Below are 20152 nucleotides of genomic sequence, written 5' to 3'. Positions count from 1 at the left end.
GCGCCATGCCGTTACTTAATAACGAGGTACCTTTAGGGCCAGTGTAATCTAAAACACGATTTCATACAAGAAACTGTGTATAAATAGGGGGGTACCTGATCCATCTCTATTTTAGTTTGGGGGTCGTTGGCCTGGAAAACATTGAATAGCCAGGGATGGGCAGCGACATTTCTTCATCAGCGATTTTTACTCATGAATATATTTTCAGTATCATTCCAATCATTTTCTTAACACTGTTTATTTAACAAATATTAATGTTTATTAACATTGACTGCAAGTCCCTGCTGAAAATGCTTAATGGTTTAAAAATAAAAAATAAAAAGATAACAAAAAAAAGTTTGAAAAGCAGCAAAATATTTTTGTTATTAATTATTTTAAAAAAATTATATACAGTACACTCCAAAAGTTTGGACACACCTTCTCCTCATTCAATGTGTTTTCTTTATTTTCATGACTATTTACATTGTAGAATATCACTGAAGGCATCAAAACTATGAATGAACACATGTGGAGTTATGTACTTAACAAAAAAAGGTGAAATAACTGAATACACGTTTTATATTCTAACTTCTTCAAAATAGCCACCCTTTGCTCTGATTACTGCTTTGCACACTCTTGGCATTCTCTCGATGGGCTTCGAGCACACCTGTGAGGTGAAAACCATTTCAGGTGACTACCACCTGAAGCCCATCGAGAGAATGCCAAGAGTGGGCAAAAAAGTAATCAGAGCAAAGGGTGGCTATTTTGAAGAAACTAGAATATAAAACATTATTTTATTTGACCTTTTTCTGTTAAGTACATAACTCCACATGTGTTCATTCATAGTTTTGATGCCTTCAGTGACAATCTACAATGTAAATTGTCATGAAAATAAAGAAAACGCATTGAATAAGAAGGTTTGTCCAAACTTTTGTCCTGTACTGTGTATAACAAATATCCCACAACTTTCCCTGGAGTATGTAATAAAATCCAGCTATTAAAAAACAGTGATGCCCAACTCAAACAATTACAAATGCCCATTTTTTTCCTAAATCTTTTTTGGATTTTAGACCTGTCTTTTGTGGTGTCCCACCTGGCACGCTCCGCTGATGCACATGTCCAGTGACTCCGTGTAGCACCGCGTCCCATCTAGAACCTTGGGCGCCAACTCAACCACCACGCCCGACGAGCCCTCGGCTTTGCACTTGAGGGTGCAGGGGTTGTCTGGGTCGTTGTAGAGGGGCAGCCAGTCGTGATAGCGGCCCTGGTAGCGGACATCGGCGTGGGCTGAACACTGCTGAGCCCGGAAGTCTCCCGCGTCCGCAGGGCATTCCTGTAATGGAAACATAGACATATTAAGAGCACAGTATTCTCCATAACATTCAGTCATTTTAAGAAATACTACATTAAAGAGCAACAACTTACCACATTACTGCATGTGCGATATTTGATATTCTGCCCTTCACATGTCCTGCAGAAGTAAGGCAAGGGGGAAAAAAGTGTGTCAACTGACTTTCTGTGGTGTTGAATGATGAGGCAAACCACAACACATGCACACATTCGGCGGTTAGCTTGACATTGGGCAACCACAAGTGGCCCTAAGACATAATAATGTCCCTTCAATGTGAATATAAGCACTATGTCAGAGTGGATTTATCATAGCTGGAAATCTGACCTGGAATTCACCTTTATTCCAACTTTTAACCCATTGAAGCCAGTGGTGTGCCGTCAGGGCCAGAAAGGCCTTCTCTGCTGGCCTGACATAACCAGAAATCATGATCATAATCAAATATATATAATGATATGAGTATTTTTTAATTTACTTTCCCTAAATATTTAAAAGTATTCATATTCTCTTCATGTCATATTATGCTCCTTGCAGCGCTGTTGTTTTTAGGTTATAGAGTTTTTATCCAATCAGAATTTAGCTAGCTTATGTTGCCATGCTGTACCAAATCTGCCCGAGGCCTTCAGAATCAACAATGCGGGCGTCCGTGCACTGTAAGTGAACGGGAACAAACATTTGACAGACAGTTGTGATAGCCAATCAAATCACAAGTTGTTGTCAGTAAGGCCTTCTAGCTGGCCTAAGGCAGATATATATTGTGATGTTATGAGCTAGGTAACATAAGAACGCCATTACCCAGCATGCCACAGTAGTGAAGAGCATGCGCAGTAGCCCCGTTTAGGTTGAATGTAGCGTGATGTTTTTGACGAGCACGCTGTGGAGTAAACTTTAAGAACTCAGCCAACACGCCTCGTCTGCATCTTTTATGATTAGACAAGACAACACATTTATTTGCAAGGCCGTTTTCAAGAAGGATATTTAAAGAGAAACTACATCTTCTGAGACCATGTCGGCCAACCCCGGAAGCTCGAATGGGTGCTACAAATCGTGAGTTCAGGTATTGTATTTTTTTTTTTTTTCACGTTTAATATGTTTTTTGCAGTTTTAATTTTGATAGTACCACATAAGATATGTTTAAATTGCTGATGCAGGTTTATTGATGATTCGATGCCCAGTAGTGCGTTAATGTGTTTCTGTATAGTATTTTTCCAGCAATGGTCACGTGGTGACATAAATGATGGTATTTTGAGAGGTAATCATTGAAGTTGGACATCACTGAAGGCCTAAGTGGGAAACGCACGGCCCGCCACTGATTGAAGCCAATATAAAACTTGAAATGGACAGCATACAGTTTCAGTGGTTGGTGGGACTTGAAAAAAATGGAACCCTCTCCCAACATACGTTGTGCCTGAGGTATAACACACTAACGGCCTGATTGACTAAGGTCCAAATACTACACGTGCTAGACGGCGTGCGCAACAAATAAAATAGTGTGTACCATGAGTGGGCGTGTTACGTGTGATCTACTTACACTGCTTGTGCAATTAAAAAGTGGTGCAGACCGCCTTATCTAAATGAGGTTTTTGCGTGCACGGGGCTTTTACCACGAAGACACTTGATCATTTGCATCTATAATCTGCAACACCTTTTCTGAATCACATTCTAAACATGTGCACACTGACACTTATGTGCGCGAGGATGTGGATCGCATCACCAGCGCATTTGTGTGACTGGAAAAAGTCAGAGGCAAGAAAATGTTTAATGAAATACTTATTTTCATGTAGGAGATATATCAAAATATTTCCAAAATGAAAATAACCAAACTACATAAAGAAAAAAAATGCAACAGACATCAAAACGTATCATTGGAATTCATTTTAATCAGCCCCTTAAGTCATCTAGTAGGTATAACATTAGAAAAGACAATTGCTGAATAGACAAAAGTGGTGTGAGTCCGTGTCAGATAGCACGTCCTTCTGACACGTGCTAAGTAAAACACCATATATTGCTTGCAAAATGATGATGAGTGTTGATATATCACATTGCGCGTGCTAAATAATTATACGTGCATCTTGCCCTACTAGTGTTGTGGGCGTTCTGATGATCAGAATATATTTTGCATAATAATGAAGACAGCGACACAAAATGGATTGCACACCTTATTCTGCTCATTTAACAAAAACAAACCCCCTTGCACATGTTCAGTAGATCAGGCTTGCATGTGCTATCAGGCTTGGACGTGTTTTAGTTAGGGATGTCCGATAATGGCTTTTTGCCGATATCCGATATTCCGATATTGTCCAACTCTTTAATTACCGATACCGATATCAATCGATATATACAGTCGTGGAATTAACACATTATTATGCCTAATTTGGACAACCAGGTATGGTGAAGATAAGGTACTTTTAAAAAAAAAATTCTTAAATAAAATAAGATCAATAAATTAAAAACATTTTCTTGAATAAAAAAGAAAGTGAAACAATATAAAAACAGTTACAAAGAAACTAGTAATTAATGAAAATGAGTAAAATGAACTGTTAAAGGTTAGTACTATTAGTGGACCAGCAGCACGCACAATCATGTGTGCTTATGGACTGTATCCCTTGCAGACTGTATTGATATATATTGATATATAATGTAGGAACCAGAATATTAATGACAGAAAGAAACAACCCTTTTGTGTGAATGAGTGTAAATGGGGGAGGGAGGTTTTTGGGGTTGGTGCACTAATTGTAAGTGTATCTTGTGTTTTTTATGTTGATTTAATAAAAAATAAAAAATAAATAAAAACACGATACCGATAATAAAAAAAACAGGTACCGATAATTTCCGATATTACATTTTAACGCATTTATCGGCCGATAATATTGGACATCTCTAGTTTTAGTACATGCAAAACTTTAGTAAATCAGGCCCTGAGCTGTTTGTTGGAATATAAACAGTGGCGATTCCCTTCTTTTATACTTTGAAATGATGTGCAAAATTAAAATCAGTTTAATAAAAAGATTGCATTGGATTTGACAGTTAGTCCTAAGATTTGGTATCATTTTTACTTTAATTGAACAGTTTAATGTATCATACATGTTCCAATCAACTGCCTTGATTGAATCAGCCAGACTTACCTATGGTATGGTTGCAAAAACTAAAAATCACAGGGGTCTCTATTGAGCACCGGATCAAAAAACATTTAAATATAGGTTTTACACACTGCTAGACATTACTGGAGGCCATTTAAAGTTAATTGACACAAATCAGGGGGTTTTTAATAGGTGGACCCCTGACCAATTTTGGGACTGGGTGTGATTCTATACAGACCTAAACACAGTAATTTGACAAATCATCACAGCTTTCTTTGATTTACAGTTTACGCCACATCTTTGAACATCTTAAAACGTGCTATACACCAGTACATATTATAACAATATACTGCATATAAATCCAATTATATTGCTATTTTGACTTACTTATAAATAAAGTTTGTGTCTTGATCCACATGACAGTTTGGACTTATTTGTTTGCTTGTTTGCTAGAATTGTTTGTCCTGGTTCTCTTGTTCTTGGTAGTATTTCTAGTTCTGTTCCTTGTCCTGTTACACATTGTTATTATGTTCTATTTAGTTCCACCTTGTTCCCTCCTTTAGTGCTGCTTCATTAACTAGGTTCAAGGTTTTATTCGTCACATGCAGAGTACACCACCGTGAAATGCTTTTTTCCATGCTCTTCAGATATTGCGTACAGTGGGATCCAAACACTAGTTGCAGAATCTAATACACTAAATACAAAAAATACACACATTTGAATAGCTCTGATGTACATTAATTACAAGACAATAAGTTGCACAACAAGTTACAGTAGTTATGGTACAAGTATCAGTACAAGTAGAAGTATAGTAGTCAAATACAGTACCAGTGTAATACCAAATAGTATAACAGTATATACAGTATATACACAGTATGTACAGTATAGGAAGCAACAAATATTAAGGTGTCTACAGTTCTTTGGTAGATGAGTAGTGACAGTAGCATGAACAAAGGTAATGGAACAGTATGTCTTTATACTCTTGTTTGTACATTATTTACAGTCATTGAATGAAGAGTATTGTAGTCCGGTAATTACAGTGGTAAGTAAAGTGATTCTTGTGCGTGCGGTTTTGTGCAATTGTGATAAGGTGCAGTTGAGCAGTCTGATGGCTTGGGGATAGAAGCTCCTCCTGAGTCTCTCCGTAGTATACATATAGTATACACCAAAGTGTCCTGCTGCTTTCTTTGTTCTTGCTCGGCTTGTGTTACTCATCTTCCGCCTGGTACCTATTTAAACGGCATTCTGCCTGCATGTTGCTTGCCTTCTCTGCATCCTGGGATCACACCAACAGCCACCGTGCGCCATTGTCACAGTTTGAATTTAATTGAGTTGAATTGGCTGAATCAGCCAATTAAAAAAAAAAATGGTTTGTGCCAGAAAAGACATTCTAATTGCAAATAATTTGCTTTGAAACAACAAAAAAAGTATGTTCTTGTATTCAGAGTCGTCTTATATTCGGGTCACTTTTTAGGTGTTTCATTCCATTGCTATCAGCATTTCCCTTTTGCTTGTTACGAGACCAAAGAGTGCTACTGGCTGTAAAAGCACCCGATGTGTTACGAGGTGTTTGGCGTCGTCGGTGTAGACATGCATGTGTATTAAAAGCGCAGACGACAGTGATTACAACTTCATGCAGACTCGTTGGTGGTGGTAAGCCCGTCTCACAACACATTACTGTTGGCATGGGGACAAGAGAGTCCCCCTGCCGTTTCGGTGAATGAAAGAACATCATAAAAAAGCACGGGGCCTCAGTATGTGTGTGCGTGTATATATATGTGTCTTTTGCAAAGCTAAAAAACATGCCCGCAACACCGCTGACCCTTAAATGTTCACACATACACATGGGACTGACGCGGAAAAAAGTGCAGACTAAACAGATCGTGTCGCCCGAGCTAGTCCCTCGATAGCATGCTGCATTATTAACCGCAGCACAGCAAAGTGTGGACATGTGGATGGGCTGTTGCACCCATGCCTAAGTGCTGTTGTATTATTTATGACCAGCGAGATGCTTTGGAGTTTTCTCCTAGTGTTATTAAAAATATATTTAAAAAAATGCAATTACAAGTTCTGGCAGATTGTATTTCTCCTTCTTGGAGGGGTTTACTGTAAACACATATTGATGTACTTTTTAAGGGCAATGTCAAATAAAGCATCTTTTCAAACTTTTTTCACCAAGTACCACCTCAGAAAACAATTGCTTCTCCGGGTATCACCGGAGTGACCGACGTTAAAATACAGTAGTGTATTAGGCCTAAGTAGCCTTCAAAAAAAGGCAGATGTTTAATTGAACAAGTATATGTAATATGTTTAGCCACATTACACACAGCTTGAACAGTAAATTTGTGTTCAAATATTTAATTGAGTCTTTGGCGTCCCACTAGATCAAAGTCCAAAATCCGGCCCGCGGGCAGTCCCAAAAAATAAATATATATATATATATATATATATGTATATATATATATATATATATTCCGATATATACAGTATATATTAATATTCCGAGCGCGATGATGTCCCGTTATCGATGGGAATATGCATTTTAAGACAATATGATTTGCTTAAGTGCCTAGGAGACACCGAGAGTAACAAGCAGTAGAAAATGAATTAGAAAGGACCGATTAAAAAAATAATGATAAAAAATAAATAACTAAATATATATATATATATTTTTAAAAAAAATATATATTTTATATATATATATATATATATATATATATATATATATATTTTTTTTTTTAAATTATCATTGATAGGCAACATTTTTTTTTTATTTTTTAAAGTGCACTTCCTCTTTAAGTCCTACTTGGAATTGAGGCATCGTCTCAGGGAATAGGACGCTCCTCCTCCGCAGGTGCGGGAACACTCGCTCCACGAGCCCCAGGCGTCCCAAAGAGTGTCTCTGTCCTCTTCCGAGCGGGCAGTTCGTGAGCTCTGCACACAAAGAGAAACCATCGGATGAGGACAAAAAATAGAATTTGAGTCGTGTATGATTCATGGATTCATACAAAAAATGACAGCCTTATTTTGGCTCGCATTTATGGACAGTGTAGTCCAACACAACAGCCCAACATCTTTAAAACAGATCAGAATAATTGTGTCAACCCTAATATAAAACACCTTGTCTTATATTCAGAGAGTTCTACATGCAAACCAAAAGGTGGCGCCAAACGACTATTCCCCAAACGGGTCAGAGCTTTTCTTCCTGTCGTTCACACAAAATATTTGTCACCTTATATTCAGTCGTCTCATATTCAAGTCAATAAAAATAAAACAATTCTTGGTTTTTAGAAAATGGATGGATGCAATATTTGTTTTCCAAAAACGGTTCTTGCAAGAAGGCAGCACGGTGGAACAGGGGTTAGTGCATGTGCCTCACAATACCAAGGTCCTGAGCTCAATCCCGGGCTCGGGATCTTTTTGTGTGGAGTTTCCATGTTCTCCCCGTGACTGCGTGGGTTCCCTCCGTGTACTCCGGCTTCCTCCTACCGCCAAAAACATGCACCTGGGGATTGGCTGATTGGCAACACTAAATAACTCCCTAGCGTGTGAATGTGAGTGTGAATGTCTGTCTATCTGTGTTGGCCCTGTGATGAGGTGGCGACTTGTCCGGGATGTACCCCGCCTTCCGCCCGAATGCAGCTGAGATAGGCTGCAGCACCCCCCGCCACCCTGAAAGGGACAAGCGGTAGAAAATGGATGGATGGATGGTTCTTGCAAGAGAGGTGAGCTTACATTCTCTGTTCAATAAAATAATTTCTGATAGTGTCTTAAAAATATTTTGTACGCCTTATATTGATTATCTTACATTTAAGTCACTATAGGATGTTTTTAACAAAATATTGTATTGTTGAGACCCTGCGATGAGGTGGCGACTTGTTCAGGGTGTAACCTGCATTGTGTTCTTCAGTGTTTAAAGGCCTACTGAAACCCACTACTACCGACCACGCAGTCTGATAGTTTATATATCAATGATGAAATCTTAACATTGCAACACATGTCAATACGGCCGGGTTAGATTAGTAATTGTAGTAAGTGCAATTTTAAATTTCCCGCGAAGTATCCTGCTGAAAACGTCTCGGTATGATGACGTTTGCGCGTGACGTCACGGATTGTAGCGGACATTTTGGGACAGCATTGTGGCCAGCTATTAAGTCATCTGTTTTCATCGCAAAATTCCACAGTATTCTGGACATCTGTGTTGGTGAATCTTTTGCAATTTGTTTAATGAACAATGGAGATAGCAAAGAAGAAAGCTGTAGGTGGGAAGCGGTGTATTAGCGGCCGGCTGCAGCAACGTAGCCGGTGTTTCATTGTTTACCTTCCCGAACGATGACAGTCAAGACTCTTACCAGAAGGACTTTGAGTTGGATACGCATGCTTGTGGAGATGGGACAACAGAGACTCTTACCAGGAGGACTTTCAGTTGGATACACGGTACCGTGAGTACGTCGTCTTATATTGGGGGTAAATACTGAAATTAAAAAGTTCAGAAAAGTTTTTTTTCCCCGTGCATTTCTCTCATCAAAATCTATGTAGAACCTCAAAGATCAGCAAACATGCATTATGGTATAATATTCAACAGCCCTTTTTGTTCAAATGTTTAGTTTGTAAAAAAGTTAAGATTTACCAATACCTTCCCTTTAAGACACCTTGAAGATGGTGTTTTTAAGAAAAAGCCAGAGACGAGCTAACAAACCATAAAGCAGACGCCAGCTCGGACCGTAAAGTGTGATGCGACAAGAGGCTGATTTTTCAAAATGTCCAAACCGTTCAGAAGGAGTGAAACGAAGAGAAAGTGACTGGCATGGTCACGTTTTACATGTCACCTCCGCCTGACTGCGTACAAGTTATGTTTCTTTCTTTCTTTTGGCTTGGAGCGACGCTGGAAGGTGAGAAGAAAAAGTGGCTGAGCTGGCAAAAAAAATAAAAAAATCATCCACCAGTGTCTGCAACTCACTGTGGGACATATCATCTGCCTCCCACGGGAGAAGGAATGTGGCCTTAATAAGATAACATACAGATTAGTAAAATAACCTGCTTTCACTTGAACAAAAGAAAAATGGAGTAGCCATGAAGATGCAAAGAAAAAACATGGCTCCTTCAACACAAAGGCCGACCTTTTGGAAAAAAACTAAAACAAACAAAAAACACCCCAATATCTTTGCATGCAGCACAGATTTCTTAACATGAAGGCTTGAAAGCAATCTGCTCAGCAGTTGGTCTATAAAAACAGTATAGCAGGGGTTCCCAACCTTTCTGACCTCGGGGCCCAACTTTTCCACTACAGATGGGCCTACTCAAATATTAACACTGAATTAGTAATCTTACTTTTGAATTTAATCACATTCAATAATTATTTCTGAACTACTTACAGTTAAACAGGATGAACCTTGTCAAATATGAAACAATGTGTTAATCATGCAGGTTATTATCAAATTATTATCACTAATGAAAAATGCATTTCCACACAAGTGTGCAGTGCTAAAATAAATACATTCTGACTAATCTATTAAAAATAATATTACACCTGTTTCTTAAACTGTCAATACAATTTAAGTGCAAAGGAAAATACAGCTTCACCACTTAAGTCATATTTTTTGCGCTTAAAGGCCTACTGAAACCCACTACTACCGACCACACAGTCTGATAGTTTATATATCAATGATGAAATCTTAACATTGCAACACATGCCAATACGGCCGGGTTAACTTATAAAGTGCAATTTTAAATTTCCCGCCACACTTCCGGTTGAAAACGTCTAGGTATGATGACGTATGCGCGTGACGTCAATGGTTGAAACGAAAGTATTTGGACACCATTGAATCCAATACAAAAAGCTCTGTTTTCATCGCAAAATTCCACAGTATTCTGGACATCTGTGTTGGTAAATCTTTTGCAATTTGTTTAATGAACAATGAAGACTGCAAAGAAGAAAGCTGTAGGTGGGATCGGCGTATTAGCGGCCGGCTGCAGCAACACAACCAGGAGGACTTTGACTTGGATAGCAGACGCGCTATCCGACGCTAGCCGCCGACCGCATCGATGATCGGGTGAAGTCCTTCGTCGCTCCATCGATCGCTGGAACGCAGGTGAGCACGGGTGTTGATGAGCAGATGAGGGCTGGCTGGCGTAGGTGGATAGCGAATGTTTTTAGCATAGCTCTGTGAGGTCCCGTATCTAAGTTAGCTTCAATGGCGTCGTTAGCAACAGCATTGTTAAGCTTCGCCAGGCTGGAAAGCATTAACCGTGTAGTTACAGGTCCATGGTTTAATAGTATTGTTGATTTTCTGTCCATCCTATCAGTCGGGTTTATTTCTTTTGTTTGTATCTGCAATTAAGCATGATGCTATCACGTTAGCTCCGTAGCTAAAGTGCTTCGCCGATGTATTGTTGTGGAGATAAAAGTCACTGTGAATGTCCATTTCGCGTTCTCGACTCTCATTTTCAAGAGGATATAGTATCCGAGGTGGTTTAAAATACAAATCCGTGATCCACAATAGAAAAAGGAGAAAGTGTGGAATCCAATGAGCCCTTGTACCTAAGTTACGTTCAGAGCGAAATTAGATACATACTGCACTGCACTCTAGTCCTTCACGCTCACGTTCCTCATCCACAAGTCGTTCATCCTCGCTCAAATTAATGGGGTAATCGTCGCTTTCTCGGTCCGAATCGCTCTCGCTGCTGGTGTAAACAATGGGGAAATGTGGGGAGCCTTTCAACCTGCGACGTCACGCTACTTCCGGTACAGGCAAGGCTTTTTTTTATCAGCAACCAAAAGTTGCGAACTTTATCGTCGATGTTCTCTACTAAATATTTTCAGCAAAAATATGGCAATATCGCGAAATGATCAAGTATGACACATAGAATGGATCTGCTATCCCCGTTTAAATAAAACATGTCATTTCAGTAGGCCTTTAAGAAACTTCTCTGACTATGGCACCAGACTTCTTCTGTTTGTTTGCAGTGGTGGAAAAGCGTATTACAACGGAGTACGGCTGCGGACCACAGCTGAGAAACAGACATTTTTGGCGGCCCTCTAGGGGGCGCTTGTGGCCCAACAATGGTTGAAAAACACTGCAGTAGAGCACTTCTGTCACAAAGGATCTTTGCGTAGAGTTTTTGCAATTGATATTTAAAAACAGCTGCTGTCTTAAAAGAGGATCTTTGACTGAAGTTTTTGCAGGAGGTTCTTAAAACAGCAGAGCATCTCTATCATATAGAGGATCTTTGACTGGTGTTTGTCAGGAAGAATGCTAGCATTATGATTTCTGTTTAATATTACCTGTTACCATTATTGGGCTGCAGCCATCGATTATTTTTGTAATGAAGTAATCTATCGATTAATTTGCGTAATCGAATAAAACACACTTTACAACCGAAATTTATATCTCAAGGAAAATAGGTCAAATAAACAACCTTTTTTACAAGTCGTATTATTTATTTTATTCAAACAAATGCACTTTATCAACATTCAAATTGCACTTTTATCATGTGTGCGCTTATAAAGATTTAATAAAAATAAAAACTTGCTGACAAAATATATATGTGAGGCCCTGCAATGACAGGGTGTAACCTGCCAGGCCGTGCCTCATGTAGCGTTTTGTTAGTATTCTCCGGTGTTTAGTGTTTTAGTTCCTGTCCTGTGCTCTTATTTTGGCGGCTTTTTCCGGTTGTGTTGGTGTTTTCCCATGGCTACTATACTTCTGTCCCTGAGCATTTCCCCTCACCTTTTTTCTGTTTATATCTCAAGGAAAATAGGTCAAATAATTAACAATTATTAAACTAGTCATATTATTATTATTTTATTCAAATAAATGCACTTTAGCAATATTCAAATTGCACTTTTATCATGTGTGCATTTATAAAGAATTTAAAAAAATAAAAACGTATAAAATATTCTATTTTTGAGGCCCTGGAATGACGTGGCAACTTGTTCAGGGTGTAACCTGCCTTCCTGTCACGGCTGGTTACACCAGGCCATGCCTTATGTTGCGTGTTTAGTGTTTTAGTTCCTGTCCTGTACTTTTATTTTGCCGTCTTTTGTCGGTGTTTTCTAATGGCTGCTTCACTTCTGTCCCTGAGCATTTCCCCTCACCTGTTTTATGTTTGTATCTCAAGAAAAATAGGTCAAATAAACAAAATGTTTTAAACTAGTCATATTGTTAATTGTATTCAAATAAATGCACTTTATCAACATTCAAACTGATCTTTTATCATGTGTGCCTTTATAAAGAATACAAATAAAACTTGCTGCCACATAGCCGCTCTCATGAGTGCTCTATAGAAGTGGCTGTGCAGAAACTATCAGTGCTCTTCTCGTAGTTCCGTCATAGATTGTGAAAACTGGTAGATCACTGATAGCAGATATTAGCAGACCACTTGTCATGATCCTTCTCTACAGATCTGGTTTATGTTGCCAGTGCTCTATGTTCACATATTTAAATTTCTGAGCACTCCATGCCGGTCCGGATTTTATCACGTTTCATCAGTTCCACTTAAATCAGGGGTGTCAAACTCATTTTAGATGGGGGGCTACATGGAGAAAAATCTACTCCCAAGTGGGCCGGACTGGTAAAATCATGACACGGTAACTTAAAAATAAAGACAACTTCAGATAGTTTTCTTTGTTTAAAAATAACAAGCACATTCTGAAAATGTACAAATCATAATGTTTTTTTTTTTACACTTACATGTTGTGGTTAATAGTATTATATCTTTGTTTTTTATACTTTCTGAATACATTTTGTGATAATGTTCATCAGTCAACTCATTGATGTTAATTTTCAATCTATCAAGATAAAAAAAAAAATATCAAAATCCAATTATAGGATGTTATCTATGTAGTTTGCTCATTTTCCTCGACTGGTCCACTAACATCATGTGGTTTATTTTTTTACATATGTAGCATCATCTACACAGATACAAAGAATTGCTATTGTGACATATAGTGGACACATTTAGAACAGCAGTTTCTGTCATTCAAAAATTTCGGCTCATTTTTATACTTCGCAAACTCATCCCGCGGGCCGGATAAAACCTGTTCGCAGGCCTGATCCGGCCCGTGGGCCGTATGTTTGACACCCCTGACTTAAATGATTGATTAAAGCCACGGAATGTAAATCAAAGCTTTTTTTCTATTAAAAAAATCGATTTAATTGAATAATTGTTGAAGCCCTATTATCAGAGGCTAACCTATTTTTACACGTGCAAGAAAAATATTACTTGAAACATTGCGAATCGTGGCCACAATATGACCCTATTAATTTCTTAAGTCTTGTGAGAGTCCTTGATTGTTAAGGTTCTATGTTTGTACACTGGAAAGTACCACATATGCAATAATGACCTGATTATTTTCAGTAGCAAAAACCCCCCTCAGAGCAAGTCGGGGCGGAGAGTTCAGCTTATCAAAAGTGTGTGTGCGTCAATATAAAAGGCAAGAAGAACAACAGAGGGAGAATGGCAGCACCTAAAACAAACACACAGAGCCAACGGAGCGGGCGGCCAAAGCCGTGGCGCTGCGGCGCCAACTATTCCTGTGTTTGGATCCACGGTAAATAAACAAAACAGCCTGTTATAACCCTCCTCCTTTTTGGAAGGCAGTCAGGGAGGCTGGCGAAAGAGAGGAGAGGATGAAGGACGAGAGGGATGGATATGATGAGGACCGCTTTGGCTTAGGGCACCACTTTTGTTCTCAATGAAAGCCTGCAGGGATTTTGATCTAATGATCTAAAGCGGGGGTGTCAAACGTACGGCCTGTGGTCCGGATAAGGCCCGCCAACAGAGTTTATCCAGCCCGCAGGATGAGTTTGATAAGTATAAAAGTGAGCTGAAATTTTTGAATGAAAAAAAATGCTCTTCTAAATGTATGCTGAAATCATTTGTATGTTCTTCTAACTTTGTGATTAATAAATGAGTCCAAATTTACAAGTTTTGTTGTAGATGATGCTACATGTGTACAGAATAAACTATGATGTTAGTGCATCAGTTGAAGAAAATGGGTAAATTACATTAATAACATCCTGTAATTTGAGTTTCATATTATTTATTCCATATTCTGAAAAAATGAACACCAATTGAAGCATTTAAAAGACTCTGCCAGACTCAATTCCACCTATTCGACTGATGAATATTATCCCAAGGACAAATAGAATACTATATTAACTGCAACATGCAAGTGTAAAAAAACAACAACAAAAAAACACTACAATTTTTATATTTTCTGATTGTGCTTGTTCCATTTTTAAACAAAGAAAACAACCTGAAGTGGTCTTTATTTTTAAGTTATCATGCCATAATTTTACCAGTCTGGCCCACTTGGGAATAGATTTTCCTCCATGTGGCCCCTGAGCTAAAATGAGTTTGGCACCCCTGATCTGATCTTCTCAGTTTTACAAGTTTTGTTGTAGATGATGCTACATGTGTACAGAATAAACTATATGATGTTAGTGCATCAGTTGAAGAAAATGGGTAAATTACATTAATAACATCCTGTGAGTTTGATATTATTTATTCCATATTCTGATTAAAAATTAACACCAATTGAAGTAGTTTAAGACTGCCGGACTCAATTCCACCTATTCGACTGATGAATACTATCACAAGGACAAATAGACTACTATTAACCGCAACTTGCAAGTGTAAAAAAAAAACTAAAAAAAACACTACGATTTTTATATTTTCCGATTGTGCTTGTTTTATTTTTGAACAAACAAAACAATCTGAAGTTATCTTTATTTTTAAGTTATCATTTTACCAGTCTGGCCCACTTGGGGGTATATTTTCCTCCATGTGGCCCCTGAGTGTGACACCCCTGATCTGATGTGAAGCAGCGTAGCTCGGTTGGTAGAGCAGCTGTGCCAGCAACCTGAGGATTCTAGGTTCGATTCCCGCTTCTGACATTTTAGTCACATCTGTTATGTCCTTGGGCAAGACACTTCACCCACATGCTCCCAGTGCCACCCACACTGGTTTAAAAAATGTAATTTAGACAATGGGTTTCACTATGTAAAGCGCTTTGAGTCACTAGAGAAAAGCGCTATATAAATATAATTCACTTCACTGATCTAAAGGCTCAGTAGGTCCCTAAAAACAAGCAAAGCGCTCCTGTCACACAGAGGATCTGTAAGTAGCATTTGTGCAGTGGGTCCCTAAAAAAAACACTTCGCTTTGTGAAGCGTTTTTGCACACGTTGGACTTTGTTCCTCAGTGAACCTCAGCTTCCCAAGTGCTGGCAGCACTCATGCAGGCTATGACGCTCGCGTCACCGTTCTTGACTGGAGGCAAGACACAATTATCACAATTATTTAGACCAGGGGTGTCAAACTCATTTTAGCTCAGGGGCCTGCATGGAGGAAAATCTATTCCTAAGTGGGCCGGAATGGTAAAATCATGGCATGATAACTTAAAAATAAAGACAACTCCACGTTGTTTACTTTGTTTTACTTTGGCCAAAAATAGAACAAGCACATTCTGAAAATGTACAAATCTCAATTAATCATCTGGACAAAACACTTCAAATTTGTTGAAAATTCTGAGGAAATTGGTGCAGTTTCGAAAAACACAATGAGCTTTAACTTCGTCTTAGTGTATCTACAAAGCCAGGATTACACTTTAAGTCACAGTCTTTCTGGGATTGAACAAAATACACATGTAAACTCTTCGAGGTATCCAATACCTCCTTTGTCATGTCCCCGTATCAATCCAGTGCTAACTCAACAAACCGTAAGAAACGGAAGTAAAAACTATTCAAAAGGGGTAAACTTTCTCGTTTTTGACTGATACATTATGGGGGAGTAAGGGTGCCAAAAAACAAATGTGCTCGTAGCAGAAGACATAGGTTTAAAGTTTAATTTGGGTCGAGGGAGAGGAGCCGCAGCCACGCTTTACTTTGTACGTCTTGCTAGTCCTAACAGAATTGCTATTGTGACATCCAGTGGACACATTTAGAACAGCAGTTTCTTTCATTAAAAAAAAAATGCAGCATCATTTAAATACTTGGCAAACTCATCACGCGGGCCGGATAAAACCTGTTCCGTTTGACACCCCTGATTTAGACAATACGTTTGCCTCATTTTAAGTGGACAATCAATCCAGACTGTAATACAAACTTCCCACTGACTACTCTAAAGCAGTGTTTGTCAATCTTTTTTGAGCCAAGGCACATTTTTTCCATTGAAAAAATGCGGCGGCACACCACCAGCAGAAAACATAAAAAAACTTAACTCAGTAGCTGATATTGACAGTAAAAAGTCGTTATTGCAATTGTTGGATATGACTTTAAACCAGTGGTTCTTAACCTTGTTGGAGGTACCGAACCCCACCAGTTTCATATGCGCATTCACCGAACCGTAATCATAAAATGATGTTATATTAAAGAAATACTAATAAAGATATATTTTACAAACGGAAAGTTACAGGAATGTACACATAATCCCATGTTTACATCTCATTGTGCAACATGTGAATGTTTAAGTGGGAACTAAATGCGATATCTGAAAGGGGTACACATTATTTCTAAAGTAGGACCCCCACCCAGACATATAATACTAGTACACAGCTCATGAAAAACAATATGTTATAGTCATTGTAAGTTGGCCAAAACACTTATATTACAAAATAATCTCATGGAAATGACTGCTGTCATTTGATTACAATAATAAAACTTTGAACTTATTTAGTCAGATTTGGGACAGGTGTGCTGCAGGTGTGACCACAGTGCATGTGCAAGTCTGACGTCGCTCACATGCGCTCCATCGAACGCTGCGTTTGCTCACACATATGGAAAATTAGAGGGAACATTGTTTGGGGGTATCCATAATACGCCGGCAGGGAGAAGTTTTTATTTACACGATGAGTCGGGTGTGTCTTGACCTCCGCGGCAGAGGCTCTGTCGAACCCCTGAGGCCGACTCACCGAACCGCTAGGGTTCGATCGAACCCAGGTTAAGAACCACTGCTTTAACCATAACCAACCATGCATCAATATAGCTCTTGTCTCAAAGTAGGTGTACTGTCACGACCTGTCACATCACGTCGTGACTTATTTTGAGTTTTTTGGTGTTTTCCTGCGTGTAGTGTTTTAGTTCCTGTCTTGCGCTCCTATTTTGGTGGATTTTCCTGTTGGTATTTTCCTGTAGCAGTTTCATGTCTTCCTTTGAGCGTTATTCCCCGCACCTGCTTTGTTTTAGCAATCGAGACTCTTTAATTATCCTTCTTTGTGGGGACATTGTTGATTGCCATGTCATGTTCGGATGTACTTTGTGAACGCTGCCTCTGCTCCACACGCTGTAAGTCTTTGCTGTCGTCCAGCATTCTGTTTTTGTTTACTTAGCAGCCAGTTCAGTTTTAGTTCCGTTCTGCATAGCCTTCCTTAAGCTTCAATGTCTTTTCTTAGGGGCACTCACCATTTGTTTATTTTTGGTTTAAGCATTAGATACTTTTTTTACCTGCATGCTGCCTCCTGCTGTCGTCTGCATAGTGTCTAAACAACCTCGCGCCAACATATCTCTCCGACCTCCTTCAGCCTTACTGCCCCACCCGATCCCTAAGATCAGCCGATCAGCTGCTACTAACGGTCCCTGACACAAGGCTGAATCTTAGAGGGGACAGAGCTTTCGCCGCTGCTGCGCCCAAGCTCTGGAACGACCTACCTCTGAGTGTTAGACAAGCCTCCTCTCTTCCTGTTTTTAAATCTCTCTTAAAAACATACTTTTATTCCATGGCTTTTAACACTGAGTGATATCCATAGTGCAATGGCGCCCCATAATACACCTGCTGTGAACCTGTTTTTATGTATTATTTATTTATTTTTTATCGTGTTCTGTTTGTGTTGTGTTGTGTTTGCTCGGTACTCATATTATCTTTTAACCTGCCCATTGTACAGCACTTTGGCTACCCCTGTGGTACATTTTAAATGTGCTTTATAAATAAAGTTGATTTGATTTGATTAGTGTGATCACGACAAACCATGTTCTACAAAGCAACCTGCTGCCACCTACTGATATGGAAGAGTATTACACAGTTACTCTGCCAAGCTCCGGACAGTACAGACACTCCACAACGGCACAATATTTGCGGATTATAATTACAGTTTGCAAAAAAATATTTTTAACCCAATTAGGTGAAATTGCATATTCTCCCACGGCACACCAGACTGTGGCAAACAGTGGTTGAAAAACACTACTCTAAAGTATAAGCATATCCATTTCTTTAGTATTGTCCTTTGCAAAGGGCTGACATGTCCATCGCCTGTCCTGCTTGCTTGCCATTTGATCCAAGAGATGAGAAAAACAGAGCCTCTCTGTCCCATGTAGCTCAGGAGAAAGGAGGAAATGAGCAAGATGTCCACTGATGGACAATGCGAGTCACCTGTCAAGCAAGGGAGGACATTTTCCAGAGAAACCTGACCGTTGAATACTCGCACTGTACCGTCTTTGTTTCCAGGTTGACATGTGATATGTGCACATCTGCTCAAGCCTTTGTCTTGTTCACCCTCAGCGAAGGAACAACGGCTAAAAGGCCGTCCGAAGAGGGCCCCCTCGAGTCACATGCCACATAGTAAACAACACCATGTGACCCCCAAAGGATGCAAATGCACACAGAAGACAAGGTAAAGGAAGGGGAGATGTTACAATACCACAAAAAGAAGGGCTGTCAGCAGTAGTTTGCAAGATGAAGCAGACTCCATGGCTTCATGAAGCCCTCAAAGCAGCTGTCCTCCCCGGGTCAGTCCTGTCCGCCTGCAGCCCTCCTCTACGTCTCCTCAGGAGGGACGTGGATTAGAGGGGAGGGTAAGGAAGGAGGGGAGGTGGGAGGTATTTTCTATGTGCAATGTGAGGGCGAAAGGAGGGGTCCCGTGTCGTCTGGCCAATCAATAAATGGTCTTCAGTCAAGCATACAAACAAGGACTTGGACGCCAGCTGCAACATCACACCTTTATGTTTATTATTGTTGTATATTGTCTCCTCTTTGCTTGTGTCTGACTTCTTTTTTTGTCTTTGTATGCACCTTCTGTGCACCTTAAAGTCCAGACATTGAAGAGGGTTTTTGCAATTTGCTGACAGTTACATTTCTCAAACCAAAAAAATATAACAAGAACACCATCGGCTAGCTTGTGTTAGTAGTAAAAGTTAGTAGTGGATTAAGAGAACGTATATTTGTATTTACATATAAGCTGCTACTTTTTTCCAATGCTTTGAACTCTGCGGCTTATTAAACGGTGCGGCTAATTTATGGATTTTTTTCACTAACGTCCAGAATGTTTTGTATTCAACAAATAGTTCTCATATTACACCGACAGACACGTGAAAATGTGTGTTATTGTGTGCGCTATGACGTCAACTTGTGCACAAGTTTGTTCACTGCAGGTGCTGCTGGTTGACAATGTACTTCCGCTTTTGTGTCGGAGGTATATTTGTCCATAGCTTTTCTGTTCGAAGGGATTGCTTTATTTATCGTCTAGGTTTTACAATATAACAAAAACTATTCATATTTACTAAACCGTCCCATGTGTGATGTCTGTAGGCGTGTTTTCATGCATATGTGTACGTGCTATCGTAATTTAATCAAAATAGCATCATTAGCGAATATGCTAACACGTTTACAAGTATCTCTGTAAATGGTAAATGGGTTATACTTGTATAGCGCTTTTTTACCTTTTTAAGGAACTCAAAAAGCTTTGACACTATTTCCACATTCACCCATTCACACACACATTCACACACTGATGGCAGGAGCTGCCATGC

The 20152-nt window shown here is 39.3% G+C and overlaps 1 protein-coding gene across 2 annotated transcripts in view; it reads right to left on the bottom strand.

Moving 5' to 3' along the window:
- The window catches only part of adamtsl3 (ADAMTS-like 3), a 63881-nt gene extending 44697 nt beyond the window's left edge, over nt 1-19184 (bottom strand). For both annotated transcript variants that reach the window (XM_062065944.1, XM_062065945.1), the window contains exons 1-4: nt 19045-19184; nt 7214-7341; nt 1405-1450; nt 1073-1312 (exon numbers count right to left, since the gene is read on the bottom strand). In XM_062065944.1, coding sequence (XP_061921928.1) covers nt 1073-1312; nt 1405-1450; nt 7214-7341; nt 19045-19095 — 465 coding nt within the window. In that variant the 5' untranslated portion in view covers nt 19096-19184. The remainder of the gene's footprint in view (nt 1-1072; nt 1313-1404; nt 1451-7213; nt 7342-19044) is intronic.
- Between the last annotated feature and the right edge of the window lie 968 nt (nt 19185-20152).

Source organism: Entelurus aequoreus, linkage group LG12 (genome assembly GCF_033978785.1).
Source record: "Entelurus aequoreus isolate RoL-2023_Sb linkage group LG12, RoL_Eaeq_v1.1, whole genome shotgun sequence".
NCBI classification, from domain to species: domain Eukaryota; kingdom Metazoa; phylum Chordata; class Actinopteri; order Syngnathiformes; family Syngnathidae; genus Entelurus; species Entelurus aequoreus.
The sequence above is the reverse complement of the archived record's forward strand: the minus strand, read 5'-3'. Positions and strand labels throughout refer to the sequence as shown.